Source organism: Pundamilia nyererei, unplaced genomic scaffold (genome assembly GCF_000239375.1).
Source record: "Pundamilia nyererei isolate P.nyererei 1_Seehausen unplaced genomic scaffold, PunNye1.0 scaffold00078, whole genome shotgun sequence".
Classification (NCBI taxonomy): domain Eukaryota; kingdom Metazoa; phylum Chordata; class Actinopteri; order Cichliformes; family Cichlidae; genus Pundamilia; species Pundamilia nyererei.
Window position 1 is genome coordinate 2,132,173 of NW_005187479.1, and position 20,684 is coordinate 2,152,856.

Sequence of the window (20,684 nt, forward strand, 5' to 3'; positions counted from 1 at the left end):
ATGAATCAGTGTGTTTGTCTTGTGAAGAAAATGGTAATGTTTTCTGCTGTGTTTTTGAAATATGCCACTCTACTTTCAGTTTCTCACTACAGCTCCGTGCAGTTTTTCTTCATTCATGTCATTTTGGATGCTGGTTGATAATTAGTTTTTTATCCTGTAATTCTTTTTTTATAATCCTATTGTTTGTTGCCATTTTAGATGAATTAACATTACTGCATTACAGTGGTTTAATACATTATCGGAATCAATAGAGCAAATGGCCTGCTCACTTACTGCCTTTATGACTCAAATAAACCCCAGAGGGCAGTTAATTTAAGGCTCTGTGTACACTTCACAAGTCATTACAAGCATTAGCAACATTTGGTCCTCAGCTGCTTTATATTATTCTTGTCAATGCACTTGACAAGAGAATTTTTTTTTAAGTGTGTTTTTTAAGAATCACAGCCCATTTTAGGACTTTTCCTAATGTTTTCAGTGGAAATTCATATTCAGCAGAGTGTCTGAACTAATGAAATGTGTATTTCCTTTTTTTCCAGGGTTGGTCAAACTTGGAGTCCACTGTGTAACATGCCAGAAAGTCGCCATTAAGATTGTGAACCGTGAGAAACTCAGCGAGTCAGTACTAATGAAGGTATGTTTGTGGCTCTTAGTCTTCGGACTTTCTGATGAAGATGGTTAGTGCAAATGAAAAAATAATTTAGTTTTCTGTATTGTTTTTGCCTTACTATCTTACCGTAAACTTTATTATTTGTCATGTTCCCACAGTTGATGGATGGATAGTATACTAAGCTAGTGGACTTCCTCAGCAGAACCAAGGTTTCAAAAAAAAAATCAACAGCTGATCTTGCAAAAATTCTTAAATATTAGCAGTTTATATCACAGAGTGGAATCACATGCTGAGGTAGTGACGCATTTCAGACTCAAAGAGTCAGCTGCTTAGCTCCCCCATCAAGCAAGAGTCAGAGCTTCTAATGCACAACAGCAAAGCGGCTTTCTGTGACTATAATTAGTATGCTTTTACTAGTAAGTCTGCATTGTTTCTTTTTAAGGCATACAGTAGGATAGAATTTTTTTTTTTCTTTTTTTTGTCATTGCATCATAGGACTCCTGCTGGGAAGTTCCATTCAGTGCAACATTGTCCCTTGTTTTGATGGAATAGTTGTAAAGAAACTAAAGAGAAGAAGAAGAGCGAGGGCAACTCAGAGACACTACAACCTGAAAATGGTAGTTATAGGATACACGCAGAGACAAGTGCTTGCTGTAATTGTTGGCTTATGAGCTGGAAAGCAGGAGGAGAATGGGTCTGCTCACAGTAAAGGTTATCTGAAAATGGAAAATCCCTCAGTTTTGGATCGCTTCACGTGGCATCATTATTCAACTACAGATGAAAAATTCTCTGTCCTTGGATATTGTTATTTGATAAACGGTCTGTATTTATCAGCTTCTTGCTGTGTCAGAGTCTGTTTTGCTCTTTGCTTGCTGCTGATTTGCTCTTGAAGTATCTCTCTGTTCTGCCTCTTATCCCATTCAACATGCAGTCTTAATGTTCTCATGAAAGACAGGCAGGTCATTTCTGTGAGAGCTTCAGCTCTGACAGACGTATTGTAGCAGAAGTAGAGGAACTATTGTAACACATGTCGGTGAGCTAGGTGACATCTTGCTGTCCTGCAAAGGAAAATGAGGGTAACAGATGCCAAATACTGACAGGTTTCCAACAGGACCGAGTCTTTTGCTGAAGCTGCAATTCAGAGCCAATTACTGACCTCAGCCATTGTCAGTCTTGTCTCAGCAGTGTAGACTGTTGTGTGTGTGTGTGTGTGTGTAACAGCAGGTGTAGTGTATGTGCCAGTGAGAACTGAATTACGTCTTGGAGAATATGTATCTACAAAAATTCAAATTTATCAGCATTATTCTACATGTATAAAAAGAGATTCTAGGTTTTTTCCACTCATGCTGCAAGTCAGTATTTTTGGATCACATGCTAAAATGTCAGTGTGTTTGTGTCTACCTGTGCCTGTTGTTGCTAACCTGTAACACTGTTTACATGGAAATGGTGTGTGAGATTGTATGCTGTTGCTTTGTCAGAGCCATCCCATATGGAAAAGCAATAGTAAAAACTTATATGATTTACTCATGAAAGTGGCCACTTTCTCATTACTTTCATATATTGTTTTTAGTAAGTATCCAAAACATACAAGTTTTATTTATATAATTTTTCAAGGGATCTTATATCAGTTTTCACTCTTATATGCTTTTCATACAAGTTTCACACAAGACAGATACAAACTTTATAAGATTTATATATATCTTTTCCATATGGGATGTAACTCAAGTACAACTCAGCCGTTCTCACAGTCTGGAAATCTAATGGCATGACTCATTACCAAACTTACATGTTACAAGTTACATGTAAATTTCCTGCTAGTTTTGGAACACATTATGCTTATTTTAATGCTTGAGCAGGTATAGTTGAAGGCAGTCTGGTAGCAGTTATGGACTCCTCGTCGACCTGGAGAGAGTGTTTGTTTGGCAGGAGGTTCAGGCTGCTGAGGTCCCGAACAAATAGACTCAAGGACAGCTTTTACAACAGGGCAATAGCCCTGATCAATGCAAATAGCTGACCTGACTGGCTACCTACCTGGACTTTTTAAGGGGACATAAAAAAATTTAAAACGATAACAATAATATTTATATTTATAACAAGGTGCAATAATAATTAATGTGCAATAATAACAGTGTGCAAGACAAATACACTTATTCTTCTTTTTTATTACTAAGTTATTATACTGTGTTGTGTTGTTTGTGTTGCGTTGTGATGTGTCGTGTTACATGGAGTACCGACGTAGGACAGTTTTCCAATTTCATTGTACTATTGTACTATGTATGACTGTGCAATGACAATAAAGAGTTATCTTATCTTGTTGTCTGATGGCGGCGGTGTCAAAAAAAACGTGGTACAACCAGTGCGTGAGCTATCATCATCATCCAATCAGCATTTGATCAGCACATAAGTAATCCCCATAGGTGGGATATTGGGTGACTACACAGCAGCACGCTCGCTGTGGGTGAAAACCTCTCTCTGTTTGCTGTCCAAATAGTAATGAATACACAGATGGACACATTTGCGGGACCACAAATTACACCTAACACTGATCTCACAAATTAGATTACAAATTCATTCTCATGTTTTGGGGCTTCCTACTATGACTGGACAGGTGTTTTCCAGCTCAAATCTAGTCGAGGTTTTCCCATATTCCCATTGTGTCGCAACCCATACTCTCATGTGTCTGCTCTTCGGACTGCATATTTGGCTGTCAGACTGTCAGAATGATCGGGCTGTAGCTTCCTGCATAGCGCAGGCTGTGAAATGTCACCTTTTAATATGCTAATGTCTTGGGTCCCCGTGGTGCCATTAGGGGAGAGTCTGACTCGCCCAGACAGGTGTGTGTGTGTGTGTGTGTGTGCATGTGTATTTGCAACACTCCTGATGACAGATATACTTTGTATGCATGCATACACTCATAGACAAATATAGGCCACACACAAATGTGCAGAGGAATGTGTGCACATGTGCCATAGCAACATCTGCATGTTCTTTAGTATGAGCATGTGCACATCCTCCACGACCTATGTCATCCCTCTCCGTCTGTCCTTCTTATGACTGGCCTTGGGAGTCAGGGGTCTGTGGAGATGAGGAGATGGGTTGAATTAATTGTCTCGGAGTATCTGGCAGAGAGGTCTTTTCTACACTCTCAGTGTGTTGAACTTTATATAACTAATGCTGAACTCTTTATTCCATAACCCTACAGACTGTGACACTAAGGACCAGAAAGACATTGAATTGTCTTGGTTAATGCATGCGTCTATGAACTTTATGTCAGTTTGTAACCAGGGAATGAGCCTTGACTACTTCAAAGAGCAAGTGCGGCCCAATGTTTTTTCACTTCTAAGCAGAAAAGCTAACAATGGAGTTACTTGAATAATAATAAGAGTCTCCGTCAGCGGGAAGTGGTTGCCTGTCATGTTTGGAATGAGAGAGAAAAAGACAGAGAGAGAATACACAGTACGTGCACATATGACAGTATGTCAGCAGACTTTCGCACTGAGGCCAAACTGAATGAAGTAAGGCAAACCGATACTAAGAGAGAACCAACATTTTGTGCATGAATCTGAGTGCTTGTGGGTATCTCAAGGGAATAGTTGATGTTTCTGAATCTCAGTCAGTTCTCTCTCTACCTCCCTCTACTTTGGACATGTCTCTATGAGATCAGGCCATGAGGTTGAGAGAAAGCAAAAGGGAACTGTAGTAAGAAGAGAGATGGACATGTTGGGAGAAACCCTGCTGGGAAAATATAACACAGATGTCTTTGTGGGGACACCACATCTCTGTGCATTTCTTGTCAGAAGTTCCTGTTTTCTTCTTGATCTATTAACTGTGACATTCCCACATATGGCATGGCCCTTTGTGTTCACTTCCAGCGTAAGAGTACAAATCCAGCTTCCATTTCAACCATATCCCTACCGCACACACACACACTCCCTGCCCTCAAAACTGCCTTAATTCTACATGGCATAGATTCAACATGATCCATATTGACATGACGTGTTGGGTGCATATCCATGATGGGAATTACCCCTTCCACCACAAGATGCTGCACTGGTTTGACTGTTGAGGTCATTTCAGAACAGTGAACCCATTGTCATGTTCAAGAAATCATTTTGAGATGAGCTTTGTGACATGGTGGGTAATCCTTCTGGAAGTAAATAGGTGCACTGTTGTCATGAAGGGATTGACATGGTCAGTAACAATACTGAGATAAGCTGTGGTGTTCAAATTGGTTCAAATTGGCCTAAATGTGGTAAGAATTACAGCATTATACCTCCAGCAGCATCCTGAGCTGTTGATACAAGGAAAGTTGGATCTTTCCTTGTATCATGGTGTTTTTATGCTGTTGGGTGGTTGGGTTGAAACTTGTTGTAAACAGCACGAAAGCATAGATCTAAGTCTTGCAGCAGATTCATCAGTGCAGACAGTGTTTTTCCAGACAAATGGAGGACAGAAGTGTCAGGCATAAAAAAAGAGCCAGAAAAAAACTGTCTAGGCAACAAAGAAGTGGTTAAAGAAGAAGCACATTAAGGTCATTGAATGGCCTAGCTAGTCTCCAGACCTCAACTCTACAGGAAATCTGTGCAGGGAGCTAAAGCTTCAAGTTGCCAAGGGGCCGCCAAGAAACCTAAAGTATTTAGAGAGTTTCTGTAAAGAGGAGTGGGCCAACATCCTTCCTGAGATGTGTGCAAATCTGGTGACCAATTAGTCTTGGTTGTGTTTTGCTTGGGGATCAAATACTGTATTTCAATGACACGTAAATTAATTTATAGCTTTTGCATAAAGTGTCTTTTTTCTGGATTTTAGTTGATATTCTGTCTCTCTAGATTAAAATGAAACTACCATAACATTAGAGACATTATGTGATTTCATGTAATCACATAATGATTTTGAAGTTTTCCCTGAAAAAAAGAGGATTCACTGTAACATATTTCTACCATACTGCCTGTCATTATACTGTATATGAAAAAAGCAACTCCGATAAATCTGCAGTTCAGTCTTAGGGTGAGTATTATTGTTACTAGCCGTTAGCAGAGGGATCAGGGTATCTTTAACATGCAGCAGTTGGTAGTTGCTGTTGATGCCTGCTCTGTTTTCTTCCTCTGAGCCAGCGAGCTGGTGGCTGCTGCTGCTGCTGTTGGGATAAGGACAACTAATTAGCCAGAGTTGACTCCCTCTCTCCTCCTGAAGCAGCACAACTTCAAAGTCACTCTACTGTCCCCAAGCTCAGAGAGCGAAAGGAAGAGAGGGAGAGGAGGGATGAAGTGCAGGATGAAGGAAGATAGGGAGGGAAGAGTGTGAGTGGGTCGGGGGAGGGTTAGAGAGGGTGGTGAATATGAAGTTGGAACATTTTACATGGATGTCTTATGAGGTAGACATTGCTACATAGCCATGCTCATTTTGATGGCTTTTAAAGACCATAAGGTCAGTAAGGTGGTTTTCTAACTCTGTCCTTGATGTAAGTCAGCTCAGTTTAAATGTGAAATGTGCACCCAAGAAATTGAAAAGTAGTTTGGAGATGCAGCAGTGTGCAGTATAATTGCCCCCTTAAGCAAATATTTGAAACACTGCACTGAGGACTATAAGCCGAGAACAGCACGACAATGCCACAGCTTTGGTGCGAATAAAGGCAGAAATATTTAGAGTTAATTAACAAGATCAGGGCTGTTTGATTATGTGGATTTTCACAAATGAACATATCTAGTATAATTTGTGAAGTCTACATGTCTTAGTACATAATACAGATGCCCTGAAATGAAAGAAAAACTCCTTTTAGACTGTCTATATGACACTATAGTATCTGAGTTTTAAATGCGCAGATTGTAAAATAATAATTTCAAATAAAACAGTCACAGAAAGACAAGGAATCAAGGTTCAGCACACCAACCGACAGAGATTGTGGTGGGCGGGTGAGGAGCAGAATGCCATGGCCACAGATGAATCACACAACTTCTAATCTTGTTATCCCGACACCTCTGTGACAGCACTGTAGCTTTCTTTCTCTGCCATCTCTTCTTTTCCCTCCTAATGATTATAGATTGTCCCTTCTCTCCCATCTCTGTATTGCCGCAAGTGAGTTGGATATAGAAATGCCTCCAACATACACACATCCTCTTTAACTTAATGTGTGTTTATCTGTTCGTGTGCATGGCCGTGCCTCTGAGTGTGCACAGACACCCTTTAAAATAAATGGGTTTCATATATCGTGCCTTGCCGTGTTGATCCATCAGCTTTGTCTGGTGCTGAGCCAGAAACTAGGACTTAACTTGGTTTGATTTTAACAGGTTGACTGCACAGAAAGACCATAGAATTACCAACTTTGTTTCTCAGCTGTGCTTCCGCTCAATTCTGCTGTTGATATAGAGTATGCTTAGGTTGGGTGCTTGCATGACATGCATATGCATGCTACTGGACACGTTGTAAATGTTGGAAAGAAAAATTCTTCTGAATTGGACTGCAACAGTGAAGATTTCGTACAACTGGGAGTACTTTTACCATCACAGAGCAACACAAAATGGCTCTGTCCAAAATAGAAAGAAAAGTGGGGGATTCTGTGGCCCTATCGAGCATGGAGTATACGAGCATCAGTGTCTGTGTTTGAAAAATAGATGCCTCACAGGTCCTCAGCCTGCAGTATTGAAGAAGCCACCAAGCAGAGTTTCAAAGAAAAGCTGGATCTAGGGCTGTCCAAAGTTAAAAAACAACAAAGACTTTGGACAGAAACTCTCACAGACACAGGTTTGAGATCTTTGCATTAAATATTTTTGAGACATAAAGCAAATAAACGATTTTATAAGAGTGCATGACATCTGTCAAGCATGTGGAAGAAATTGGAGGATTTTACAGGATAAAAGATTGCTCCATTTTGCTACATGCCATACTCTGTGGGCACAGCTTGACTGGAGACATTTTTCTCTATCAACAGGGCAGTGACCCGAAGCTCCAAACTGTGCAAGAAATATAAGAGAAGAAGTGGTCAGCTGGCTTTTTAATGAAGCAGTCACCAGATCTCAACCTGGCTGAGCTGTTGTGAGAACAGCTTGATTCTAAAGTTCTTATCAAAAATATGAGAAAAGTGCCCCGTTTCTTTTTTTTTTTTTGGTCTCCCAGTTTCCTCACAGCATCCTGTAGGGACCTAAAGAAGAGTATTTTTTCCCCATATTCGGCCTTGTTCTTTGCCCGCTATCAGTCACGATGAAGGACACTTCAATTGCTTTCTAATCATCCAAATCAGTTTTTTCACCGTCTGTACTGAGTGGCAAAGAGGCTCTGATGAAATGGAGAATAGATTTTGCCTCCAGTGCCCGAAGACTGGTTTTGAAGTTGAAAGAAAGTTTTAGCCTTACTTGTGCGACTGTATAACTCATGGGTCAATATCACTGACTGAAGACACCAGACACTGAGGTTTACACACTTCTGACTGGTACTTGGAATATTAAGCATCCGGCACGTAAAACCTGTGCGGCTCTTGACTGCTGCTTTGCTGCTGCTCACTGTGGCGACAAAGCTCATCAAACACATGCAGTGTTGTTTGAGTGATTTTACCTTTCATATGCCTTATCCTGATAAAACAGAGATGGAGTGCAGACTCGAAATAATGAAATGCAGGATAGCAGAACAGAAGATACAGCAGGATCCCCCATTGAGCTCGACAGGAGACAGACAGACGTCTGAATCGATGGCATTTGTTTCCCCTCTTCAAAGGCAACAGCTGCTGTGTTGTCAGATAGATGAGAAAGCTTTATTTGCGTTTTTATTTGTTGTTGCTTTAGTTTTTTTTCTTTTTCTTTTTTCTTTTACTTTGTGAGCAAAGGGCATATTCTTTCCCCCTTATGTAGGGAGATGATTTCATTGAAGAGATCAGCTGAGTTCCCCTCCACAGTTCAGATAGCTTTTCATGGCTATTTATTTATGCTTTTCTCCCTGTCGAGCGTGAATTTGTCTTCCTTTTCAACCACTGAATGTCGGTAGAATCCTTTATCCACCTGTTTAAGTAGGTACATCGTGTTCCTTTTAGAGGAAAATACTCCAACCTCTATCTTTACTTTCATATTTTACGTCCAATGTGCTGCATAGAATTCTCAACGTGTTCCCTATATAAATATGCTTTTGGCCCATAGCCCAATGGCCTGTGATTGGGCTTACTGCAAGATATCAACCTCCAGCACGATGCAGTTGTCTTCATTATTGTGAATAAATTCACTACTATTTGTACAGCGTGGTGGAAATTTAGAAAAGAGCAAACATTAGCACGATTCCCATTTAGTGTTGTTTATATAATTCAGCGTGCGTGTGTGTGTGTGTGTGTGTGTGTGTGTGCGCGCGTGCGCGTGCCAGTTTTGTTTTTTGACCACTGAAGTGAGGACATCAATTGGTAAAGTATCTTCCAGGCTAATTTGCATATATTTACTCGCTTTTATTCACGTTTAGCTGTTGCAAATAAACACGTACATTTGCTCCAAATATGTTAATGACTGGTCAGTGTGTCGAACATCAAAAGCAGAACACTTTTAACTTCATCAGCTCCTGCATCTACATTTCTGAGGGGGATTGTTAGCTAATGACCCCGTTGTGCGAACACTCTCAAGGACGTTCTTTCCTCCATCCTTTTCTCAGTCACATACTACAGGGAGTGCAGAATTATTAGGCAAATGAGTATTTTGTCCACATCATCCTCTTCATGCATGTTGTCTTACTCCAAGCTGTATAGGCTCGAAAGCCTACTACCAATTAAGCATATTAGGTGATGTGCATCTCTGTAATGAGAAGGGGTGTGGTCTAATGACATCAACACCCTATATCAGGTGTGCATAATTATTAGGCAACTCCCTTTCCTTTGGCAAAATGGGTCAAAAGAAGGACTTGACAGGCTCAGAAAAGTCAAAAATAGTGAGATATCTTGCAGAGGGATGCAGCAGTCTCAAAAGTGCAAAGCTTCTGAAGCGTGATCATCGAACAATCAAGCGTTTCATTCAAGATAGCCAACAGGGTCGCAAGAAGCGTGTGGAAAAACCAAGGCGCAAAATAACTGCCCATGAACTGAGAAAAGTCAAGCGTGCAGCTGCCAAGATGCCACTTGCCACCAGTTTGGCCATATTTCAGAGCTGCAACATCACTGGAGTGCCCAAAAGCACAAGGTGTGCAATACTCAGAGACATGGCCAAGGTAAGAAAGGCTGAAAGACGACCACCACTGAACAAGACACACAAGCTGAAACGTCAAGACTGGGCCAAGAAATATCTCAAGACTGGTTTTTCTAAGGTTTTATGGACTGATGAAATGAGAGTGAGTCTTGATGGGCCAGATGGATGGGCCCGTGGCTGGATTGGTAAAGGGCAGAGAGCTCCAGTCCCACTCAGACGCCAGCAAGGTGGAGGTGGAGTACTGCTTTGGGCTGGTATCATCAAAGATGAGCTTGTGGGGCCTTTTCGGGTTGAGGATGGAGTCAAGCTCAACTCCCAGTCCTACTGCCAGTTTCTGGAAGACACCTTCTTCAAGCAGTGGTACAGGAAGAAGTCTGCATCCTTCAAGAAAAACATGATTTTCATGCAGGACAATGCTCCATCACACGCGTCCAAGTACTCCACAGCGTGGCTGGCAAGAAAGGGTATAAAAGAAGAAAAACTAATGACATGGCCTCCTTGTTCACCTGATCTGAACCCCATTGAGAACCTGTGGTCCATCATCAAATGTGAGATTTACAAGGAGGGAAAACAGTACACCTCTCTGAACAGTGTCTGGGAGGCTGTGGTTGCTGCTGCACGCAATGTTGATGGTGAACAGATCAAAACACTGACAGAATCCATGGAGGGCAGGCTTTTGAGTGTCCTTGCAAAGAAAGGTGGCTATATTGGTCGCTGATTTGTTTTTGACTGTCAGAAATGTATATTTGTGAATGTGGAGATGTTATATTGGTTTCACTGGTGAAAATAAATAATTGAAATGGGTATATATTTGTTTTTTGTTAAGTTGCCTAATAATTATGCACAGTAATAGTCACCTGCACACACAGATATCCCCCTAAAATAGCTAAAACTAAAAACAAACTAAAAACTACTTCCAAGAACATTCAGCTTTGATATTAATGAGTTTTTTGGGTTCATTGAGAACATGGTTGTTGTTCAATAATAAAATTATTCCTCAAAAATACAACTTGCCTAATAATTCTGCACTCCCTGTATACATGACTACAAGGCATAAGTGCAGGCGTGTACTGTAAATTAGTTTGGACACTATATTATTGCATATGCCATTTATATAATGAAGTGGTAATAATGTGCAGTACTAACAGAGAACTTGTGCCTGTTGTGTTTCTTTAAATATGTCTAATACTCACTGTATCGCCTAATTAACAAGTGTGAATGCTAAAACAACTCCCTCATTACAATGTGAGATTCATTCTGAACTTATTTCCAAAGTTTTGAGCTAATTTAAGTTGTTTCAGCTGACCACTCTTACTTATTGACTTCTTCTGTATACAGTATTGACTTCTCTGTCTGTCTGCAGTTTATGTGTCAGTAAATAAGCCACGTATTCATATGTGAAGTTAATTAGTTGGTAAGTAAATCACATCAGCTCATCACCTATGTCTGCCTGAATTACCGCACCAAATTATCCCTGTCAATTTTTCATTACCTACTTTCTGTAAGTTGTTGTTTTTGCACATCACTTTACAAACCAGTGCAAACCAGAATGACCACTAGCTTACTAGTGGCAAAACTAAACATTAACATTTGTGTGTGCAGCTTTTTCTTCTAAAAAGAATTACAAGAATTTAATGTAAATAAGGCATTTAATGCAAATTTGTCAGAATAGTTAGATAATCCACTTTCCTGAACAGCAGCAGCAACTATTTTATTAGCCTCAAATATAGACAACAGTAAGTTATTAGCTTTACCCTAGTGTAAGTGATACTGTACAGGCGACCTTCAGATCTCATCATTACATTCTGTTCTGAGCTCTACCCTCAGTGTCTATGAAAGCCACTTCATTAATCCACATTTCACATCTCTCCACAATCCAAGGTCACCGTACCAGTCCCGTCTTGTGAAATTAGTGAGTGACATAAACGAATGAATTGACAATAACCAAAAAAAACCAAAACAAAAAAACTTTGCTGCCAAAGCGATCCACTGCCTGCCTGTCACTGTTAAATTGCTCGTTCTGCATGTGGCTTTCGCAGAAAAAACATGCATAGTCATTCACATAAGCAATCACACGTCGTCTCTGCGACTCTTTAGCATGTGTCCTTCAAGCGCATCCATAAGCTCATGCAGTGGATTTGAAGAGGTTTTCATGATTAGACCCAGTGTCCGCAGGGTCTAAAGCACCTCTGCTATTAGACATTATTAGGACCAAGGTTATCCAGGGACATGTCTGTTAGGGTGAAATGATATGGCCTGCCACTGGTCTAAGTGCCAGCCTGATGAATCTGTCAACAGCACAGGAACACATCACAGACATGATTAGAGAGATAGAATGAGAGAAACTGAGAATAAATGAGGGCCAGCAGAAGAAGATGAAGAGGAGGAGTGATACCAGAATTGGTCTTGGGTGGGAAGGGGTAATGAGCACAATTTCAAAGGTTGGAAGATGGATAAAGGATAAGGACTAGCCAGCTAGCAGAGACTATGTCCAGATCGATTTACATGTCTCTGGCATTGATCAAACTCCCCCGTGTAGGGAATTTACCTCCGCTTCACAAAGGATGACTGATAAAGTGATTATCAGAGAAAAACCTGCTGCACTGACTGACTGCGTATGTATCAGTGTATTTTACATTTGTGTATTTGTGTGGTCCACAAGGACGGAGAAGTGATAAACAGAAAAAGATGAAAGTAGAGAGAGATTACTTTTTTCAGTTCAAAAACTTTCACTGAAATGGGATCATACAAATAAATGATTTTATTTTGTGTTTGTTTTGCTCCCAGTGCGACCAGCTCAGCTGTGAGAGATAACGCAGCTACCTAATGCGCACACGCCTCACCTCAACAAACACTGTTAAATCCACTGCCCCGAGCCTGTCTTTGTAAATTTCCAAACCAATTTTGGATAAGCAGGTTCCCCCAGAAGCACACATTAATATCATCTCAAAGTTAGTGATTATTCCCTGCACAAGAAGTAGATTTGGGACACATTACAGACTGATGCCCTCTGCGATGTTGTAGCTTGTAGATAGTTTGTGTTTGTCCTTGAAACAGATGTCCTTATATGCTGGTTACCAAGACTGACATGCAGCAGTCTTCAGCGAATCAACTCCTTCCAACTAACATGCATGTGCAAGAACACAGACACACACACACACACATGCTTGCATGCACACCAGCTTGGCTACCTCCTGTCCCTTATTCTGCCCTACTGGCTCACTGACCGACATATGGATGGATGGAGGTGGCTCTTGGCTTGCCATGATCAGTGGAGTGTATGTGTACAGTGTGTGTGCAGCATAGAGTAATGTATCCACATGTCACAAGTATGAATGCTGACAAGCTGACTGGTTTTGTCTGTGAGCCAGTAGCCAAGCTGTGTTGTCTCCTCCCCTTCTGCTCCCTAACAGTTAGACCAGGTCTCCTTCTCTACAGCCGTTACCCCATCCAGATCTTACGCCTATTTTCCCCATATGTTAACTGTTCATTCTATCATTACCCTAAAATAGTAACTATATATATAAATATCATAATGTAGAGTGAAACATGATATCTACTTGTATAATGTTGAAGACTGGTAGATTAAGAGTAAAAACTGCTTTGTTTTAAAAAAGTAATCTTTGAATTATAAAGCTGAGCTGTATGAAAATACATATTCGGGGGGAAAAAAGACGTTATGCTGTAAAGATAACGATCTCTGGCACAAAGCTGTTGGAAAACAATATAATAGATTAATGTTAAACCATGACTCATGCCATCATAATCCTATATTTTACACATCTTTCAAAACGCTGAGAAATATGGAAACATAAAAAAAAATCATTGTTGTCAGTTAATGTCGATATTTGGTTTGTTCCCCAAAGTAAAGCTATTAAAGTGGAGAGGTCTCTCGCGTCTTTTGATGCTTGTAACTCGTTACGTTGCTGCCTTGTGTTATCATTCACACTCTGCTTGGTGCATGGCAATGTTAAACAGGTTGTCCTTTCCCCATGTTGTGTTAATTAACAATAAAAGACCCAGGAGATGGGGTGGTGATGTGCAGGGAAGATGGCTCAAGCTGGCGCCACTGCTCCTCCCCCCATTTCATAACACTTTTCTTTTGCTGTTCTCCGTTGGAGAGAATTACATGGCTTTTCCTTTATCCCTTCCACATCCACACACCCTCCCCTGTCTCTCCTTTGTTTTGTTTTTTTTAATCCACCCAGCAGCTTTTGCACGCACTACAGCCTCACTGTTAGCATAGCCACCCTTTTTTTTTTTTATCTGACACACATGGCTGCCCTGCTGACTTTGATCCTTAGATCTCAGTATCAAGGGGCCATTCACTCACTTGCCTGGGGAGGTGACAGAAATGTCTGTGTTTTCCTTCTGTGGGGTGAGAGAGGCAGGCTGGAAAAATGGTGTGAGGTGCAATAAGTGGAGAGTGAGAGATGACAGAGCCTGTGATCCAGTATTTCACCCTTTGAGATTTTGGGCTGGCTTCTGTGTTTGGTCATTCTATCACATGCGACATGAACCTAATTTCTTTGCGTCTTTGTTGTTGTCTGCATGCCTGTAATCCCCTGGCCTCTATCACTGGCCATGGTGATAAAACTATTGATGTTGCCACTCATTTGTTTGCTCATCCATTCGGTCATTTAGATCCAGGGCTGTAATTTAACAAATCAATAGCAAGCTGATGGAACTATGCTAAACTGGCTGCCATCCTCTGAATTTGGAGTGACACCACTTACTCCTTTTGTCTTATTTTTCCAAGTAGCTACAGCCTTCTCAGCCTTTCTCCCTCACATATGCGTATTATTCTATTGCAGCATCTACATTTTGCTTGCAAATTGTAGTAAAGGTAATAAATCATATAAGCTGTACTTTTTAGACCGAACAGCATCAAGACCATTAGGACCATGAGACTTTTTCTTTCAGCATACAGCTTGCTTTTTTATTACAGCTTAACTGTAGTTGCAGTTGTTGTCTTAGTTAACATCTTTTAAAAAAATCACTGTTGCTGTTCCTTCCTATTGATTCATCTATTGTGGCAGGATGTGACACTGTGGGTCGAAGTGTGCCAATCAGCTCTTTCACTAACAAGCTCCTGTTCTGATGTCTTCTGCTAATGATGTCCACTTCACAACAATAACCACACTGCTTTACATTCGACCCCTTTTTTCTGGTGAGGCGTCTTTTTTCCTGCCTTGCAGACCCGTTTTGTTATCGAGAAATTGACCAGAAATTGCTGTAATTTGAACTGCCAAACAAAAAAAGAACACAAGACAAGATAAAAAGAGTGTCTTCATCTAACCTCTGTTTAGGTGCATGTGTGCATCTTGGTGAACAATGTCCAAGTGCCTGCTAATAAAGGCCTAATGAAGTCCCATGGAGAAATGGCGACTGGAGAGAATTGTCCACACTCACAGATGTGAAATTTAATGAGAGACTGTGGCATGCACAGGAGCCAGGCCAAGATGGGGAATGGCCACCTGGTATTGTTTATTACTAGCATGAAGTTACAGAGTGTGTGTATTTGAGTGAGTGGGCAGTTAGTGGCTGTGTGGATAAATGCAGAAACCGTTGGTGTTCCTCCTTTGTATGTGTTTCATGCATTAGGTATGCATGAATCCACTGCATGAACAGAACACATACTGTGTGACCCCTTTTCCAGAAGAAAGCAAATGAGGAATAACCATATTTTTCCAGTCACCTTTTGATAACTGTAGGATACTTAAAGAAAAAAGGCATTACTAGAAAGAGCAAAGGTTGCTTCACAGATTTATAATAGTATGTTAATCAACACCAAATCTTGCAATAAGCAGACTGTTGTTCAGTTAAGTCTTCACATTAAGCCTCATTTCTCTTTTTTTCAATTAACTAAAAGGAGGTGTTAAAAGAAGCTTAGGATGTCGGCCCTGTAGGATTTCCACAGCTCATCTCGAGTCCTGGTTAGCATTAGTCTCCTTGCAGGGAGCCTACTGCCAGCTAGCGAGCTAGCCACCATGGGCTCATTCTTAACAACGCACCTTAGCCTCAGGTGAGAAAGTGGCATAGTGTCGTGCTGCTGATAGCACTCATTAGTGTCTGGATTAACCCTGATTAGCCTAGCTTTTTCTCATGCTGCTTCTTCATACCAGTGGTAATTATCCCTTTATACCCTTTTCAGACTCAGACATGTGCCTAGTTTTTCTAATATATTTTATATAGCTTTTTATTCTCTTGTGGGTTTTGTTTTTTTTGTTTTTGTTAGGCCCAGCTTGAATAATAAAACGCTGCACTGCATTTTCTTTGGAGAGACTGAATGTATTTAAGCAGTTTTTTTTAATTGTGTTTTTGCCAGATACAAAGTTATTTGCCTGAGAAATATGAATTGTGTGTAAAGGTATACCACAATCACAGACTGAGCAGAGACCACCAACAAAACCTGTTTTGAAATTAAAGCATTGTGAGTATATAAGTCAATAAGACTTGGAGATCTGTGCATATTACTTATTGAACAAAGAGCTTTGGAGAATTTAATGAGAACATAGTTAGCTGGCAGATCACAGTTTTGACTTCATTCCACACGAGTGTTCATAAAGCCAAGCCACGCTGAGTATGACATTAAAGCAATGTGAAGGCTGTCACAGTCAAATGACATAGTGAAATTGATTTTGATGAGATTGAGAGAGGAGCCTTTAACTCGCGCTGTTCTTTCATCTTCATCCTTGTCAGTCAAAGTTAGATGCTGAAGGTGGAAGGGAAGATGGGCAAGAACTGTGGAAGGGTGAGCTGATGGCCGAGAGGAGACCAGGAGGACAGGGTGCTGAAGAGCAGTGGTGGATTCTCTCGAAGCGGGTTGCATGCTGATTTTCAGTGGCAGCTGTACATGCTGACAAAGACCTCTGGAGATGGTGATACAAATCCAGAGTGATCAGCTGGATTTTGGTGAAATTTTGCTTTGTACAGTGTACATGTCACCTAGTAGCTCTGTACACAAAATTAAACAAAAGGGACTTTAGTTGTCTCAGCTGTCTGTTTCTTCTGGGCACAGTAGTGTTTATATTTACAGTACAGTCAATAACTCGAGTGTAAAGAAGCCTCTTGTGGGCAATGTTCATGTACCTGAGTGCACATTTTGACCCATATTGACCTATGCTTTGTGTTGTTGACTGTGGGTAAGAGCCAGTCCGTGGACAGTGTTCAAATGTGGAATTCCTCACATTTCTTATCGAAACAAACAGACTTGTGTTCACGTCAGAAAAACCAATGGATTATGAAATGTTACAGTGTTTTCAAGGCTTGTTTTGGAAGAGAATGTGTAAGATAAGGCATATGCAACCTGTTTCCATCTGTTTTTGAAGCAAACATGAGATAGCAGTTATTACTGGCTGGGAAGCTAACCAGCTCCGAGTCTGATCAAAGCTTATCTTTGTCCGTTCTCTCACTAGAAAGTAACAGTCAGGTCCTTTCCTTAGTTTACTTATTCCAAAAAGTTGTGTGTGTAAAATAGAAAAGAATGTAATGATTTACAAATCGCATAAACCCATTTTATTCACAATATAAAAAACATATCAGATGTTTCAAGAACCAGCAGAAAGAACCAATACTGAAAATCACTATTGGATGCTTGTGATCTTTGGGCACTCAGATGACATTGCATTAAAAGCAGATGTGATTCTGTCATGGAAATCACTAAATTGGCTCTGGAACACTTTGAGACAAAGCTTAAAACAGACTGAAGCAAAGTGGAAAGAAGTTCTGTGTCAACAAGCAATATTTCAAAACTATTTTTGGAAAAAAATTGACTCTGACAATTCGGTTGCCTATGGAATTGTCGGCTGAGACATCTGGAAAAGCACCATTAGTGCTCACATGCTGAAAACACTATGCCAAAAGATGTATTTGCATCTATTACAGCAGCTTGACTTCATAGTAGAAGACTCCAGGTGCTAAACTGCTTTGCCTGCAGTTGGTTTGTACAACTGTTACAGACTGGTGGAAACCCTTTCAGCAGTGCCTCATCAGGGGATGTTTTTAGGGTTATTGAGTGCTTTGCACCTAAACCAAAGTACTACACTACTTTGGTACTAAGGTTTAAAAAAGAGAAAGACGGGAATATTTATTTTTTTAATAGGCCCAATTATATTCTTGGTGTGCAGTCTTTTTAGGAATGTAGCAACATTGATGACGCAGTAATCAAAACTCTTTTTACTAATTTCTTCTTCCTTCTTTTTCTTTCTTACAGGTGGAGCGAGAAATAGCTATTCTGAAGCTCATAGAACACCCACATGTTTTAAAGCTACACGATGTCTACGAAAATAAAAAATACTTGTAAGTATCACCAGCTGATTTTGGTCCACATTTGATGTGTGTGAAATATACAAAATCATAATTGTAATGCAAACACAATAAAAGAAGAAGGAAATTCGTGTAGCAACTTTTGTGACTATGAGATATTCTTACAGTCAGCTGCTGTTTTGGACACCAGAACAGTTGTTAAAATGCCACAAATCATTGTGGTGGTCTGCAGAGCAGTTGTGATTGGTGTATTATGATTGCAGGCCAACAACTACAGCCTTAGAGGGATAGATGCTCCATTAGTATTGGCATGAAGCATTTAATTTAGTTGTGCACGCTAGGGGACTGCTAATAGGGCGAGGAAGCCTTCGTAATGTAAACACCATGACGTGCTTATCAGAGGCAACACCATGGCATTAAGAAACATTAGCCACGAAGAGCCTGCTGCAGCAGCTGCACATACACACACAAACACTGCACGCACACTCATGCAGACACTCATACATTTATCAGCTTGCTTTAGCAGTGGTGAGTGACAGCCCCATCAGTTGTTCATAGTAGACCTCTTGATCTATAGTGGACTGTTTGCCAAATAAATTCAATTAGTTTTCATTTTTAGCTTACAAAGCAAATAGGATTGGACATGCAGTGCTGTACATGTCGTCTTTTAAGATGATAGGAACTGCAAAATATTATGATTCATCCTATAATTGGATTATTAAAATCACATTTTGTGCACATTGCTTCATGACTTCTGACAGATGGTCACTAGTAGCGTCACAAAAGACAAATTGATTAAATTTGCACCACGAGTGAGTTGAATACACTCTGAGCTTTGCACAAGTGATGTAATTTTTCTCTTAATATGTTTCTGATTCTTAGTGCGATATCTCCACCTGAAAGCCAGTAATTGATAGACATACAGCATGTTTGCAGCTTGCAGGCCCAGAGCTTGAAATACTTATTATTCTGCTGGCACAAGCTGTTTAAACTGGTGTTGCGGGTGTCTACAAGAGGTGATGGAGAATTTAAAGGAGCCTGAGAGGAATTTTGGTAAAAGAAACAAATTATATTGGAGAAATTCTTCAAGTAGCCTCAACTAGGAAATGCAAAATTTCTTACAAATCAGATAGTGTATGATTTATTTTTTTTAGCATAAAATGTATTGATCTTATTAAGTTTGTTGTTGTGAATCCTTAAGCAATCAATCAAGGAGTGCAAGATCTGTTGTTGTAAGAAATGTACATACACTTATCATGGGCATGAATGTCATGGTAATATCATTTTCAGTGATTTCTTTGAGCTGTTGTGGAATAATTGCACAGCATAGATTTTTAATGACTTTTAAAAAAACAAGAATTTGGTCCACAAGTTAGAAAATATTTATTCCCTCCACACGGGGACAAAATTATAAATACAGGTCAAATATTTGCATACACCCCCACTAAGGTTTGGTTAAAAGGCCCTTAGCAAATCGCACCTTAATCAGATGTTTTTGGTAGTCATCAACAAGCTTGTAGCATAATTCTGGCTGGATATTTTACCACTCTTGTAGATAGAATTGGTAGAGTTCATTTAAAGTGCTTGGTTTCCTGGCACAGACCTGCCTTTTAAGAACAGTTCATAAATTTTCAATGAAGTTGAAGTCTGGGCTTTGAGAAAGCTATTCCAGAAGCTTAACACTAGCTTGCTTTATTCATTCCAAAACCAGTTTTGATGTATCTTTGAGTTTCCACCATCTAGCTCTCAAACTCTAATTTATTTATAAGGTAAAAACCAAAAAACCCAACTTATATTGACCAAAGTGCTGTACCACATATTTGATAGAAGTAAATAGGCAAAGAGAACAGAAATAAGTAAACGTATGCTAGCAGGTGCTAAACATATACAGTCATGGCTGAAAAAAAAAGCATAGGCGACACAATGAGTAAATCAGACAAACTCAAATTCCTAATAAGTTTAGGTTTAGTTTTAAAATACTCAGTGGAAGGAGCAGACTTCACTGTGAGGGAAATGCTGTTCTACATTGCTAACACTCCTATGATTTAAAATCCAGAGTAGCAGACAGTCAGAAGCATGTGATCAGCTGACTGGAGGAAACAAGAAGTCAAGTAGCTGTGTAAGAGGTTGGACATGTAAAAAGGAGGCAGGTCAAGAAGAGCTTTACAGACAACTTTACAGAGCAAGATCAGAGGATCTTGAAATCACTTCTAAACTTCACTGGCAATAAGTGGAGAATAGCTTAAACAGATTAATATGATTTCTTTTTGAGGTGCCTTTGAGCAGCCTAGCAGCAGTATTTTGGGCTGAGCTGAATCAGAGAAGGAAAAAGCCATTTTTAACCACTGAGTTAATTTGCTTATCTTAAAGCCAGATTCAAATATCACACCAAGATTTCTGACCAAAGAAGAAGTTGTAAGAACAGGTTGGGACCTAAGACGGAACCCTGAGGTACCCCACAATAAAGTGTAGCTGTGGAAGAAGAATTGTTTCCAAAGCTGACACAGAATGGTCTATTTTTGAACCAGTGTAGTGCCAGCACAGAAGTGCAGGCATTGTAGGGGATGTTGTAAGCAATGGCATCACTGAGATTAAAGAGGACAAGGAACAGGTATTTTCTTGATATGAAGCTGAAAAAATTCCTTAATTTTTCTATCAATTTTGAG

General features: G+C 40.1%; 1 protein-coding gene across 5 annotated transcripts in view; it reads left to right on the forward strand.

Annotated features, from left to right (window-relative positions):
• Positions 1 to 20,684, forward strand: part of brsk2a (BR serine/threonine kinase 2a) — a 170,256-nt gene that overhangs the window by 94,542 nt on the left and 55,030 nt on the right. For all 5 annotated transcript variants that reach the window (XM_005737691.2, XM_005737688.2, XM_005737692.1 and 2 more), the window contains 2 exons: positions 537 to 631; positions 17,966 to 18,051. In XM_005737691.2, coding sequence (XP_005737748.1) covers positions 537 to 631; positions 17,966 to 18,051 — 181 coding nt within the window. The remainder of the gene's footprint in view (positions 1 to 536; positions 632 to 17,965; positions 18,052 to 20,684) is intronic.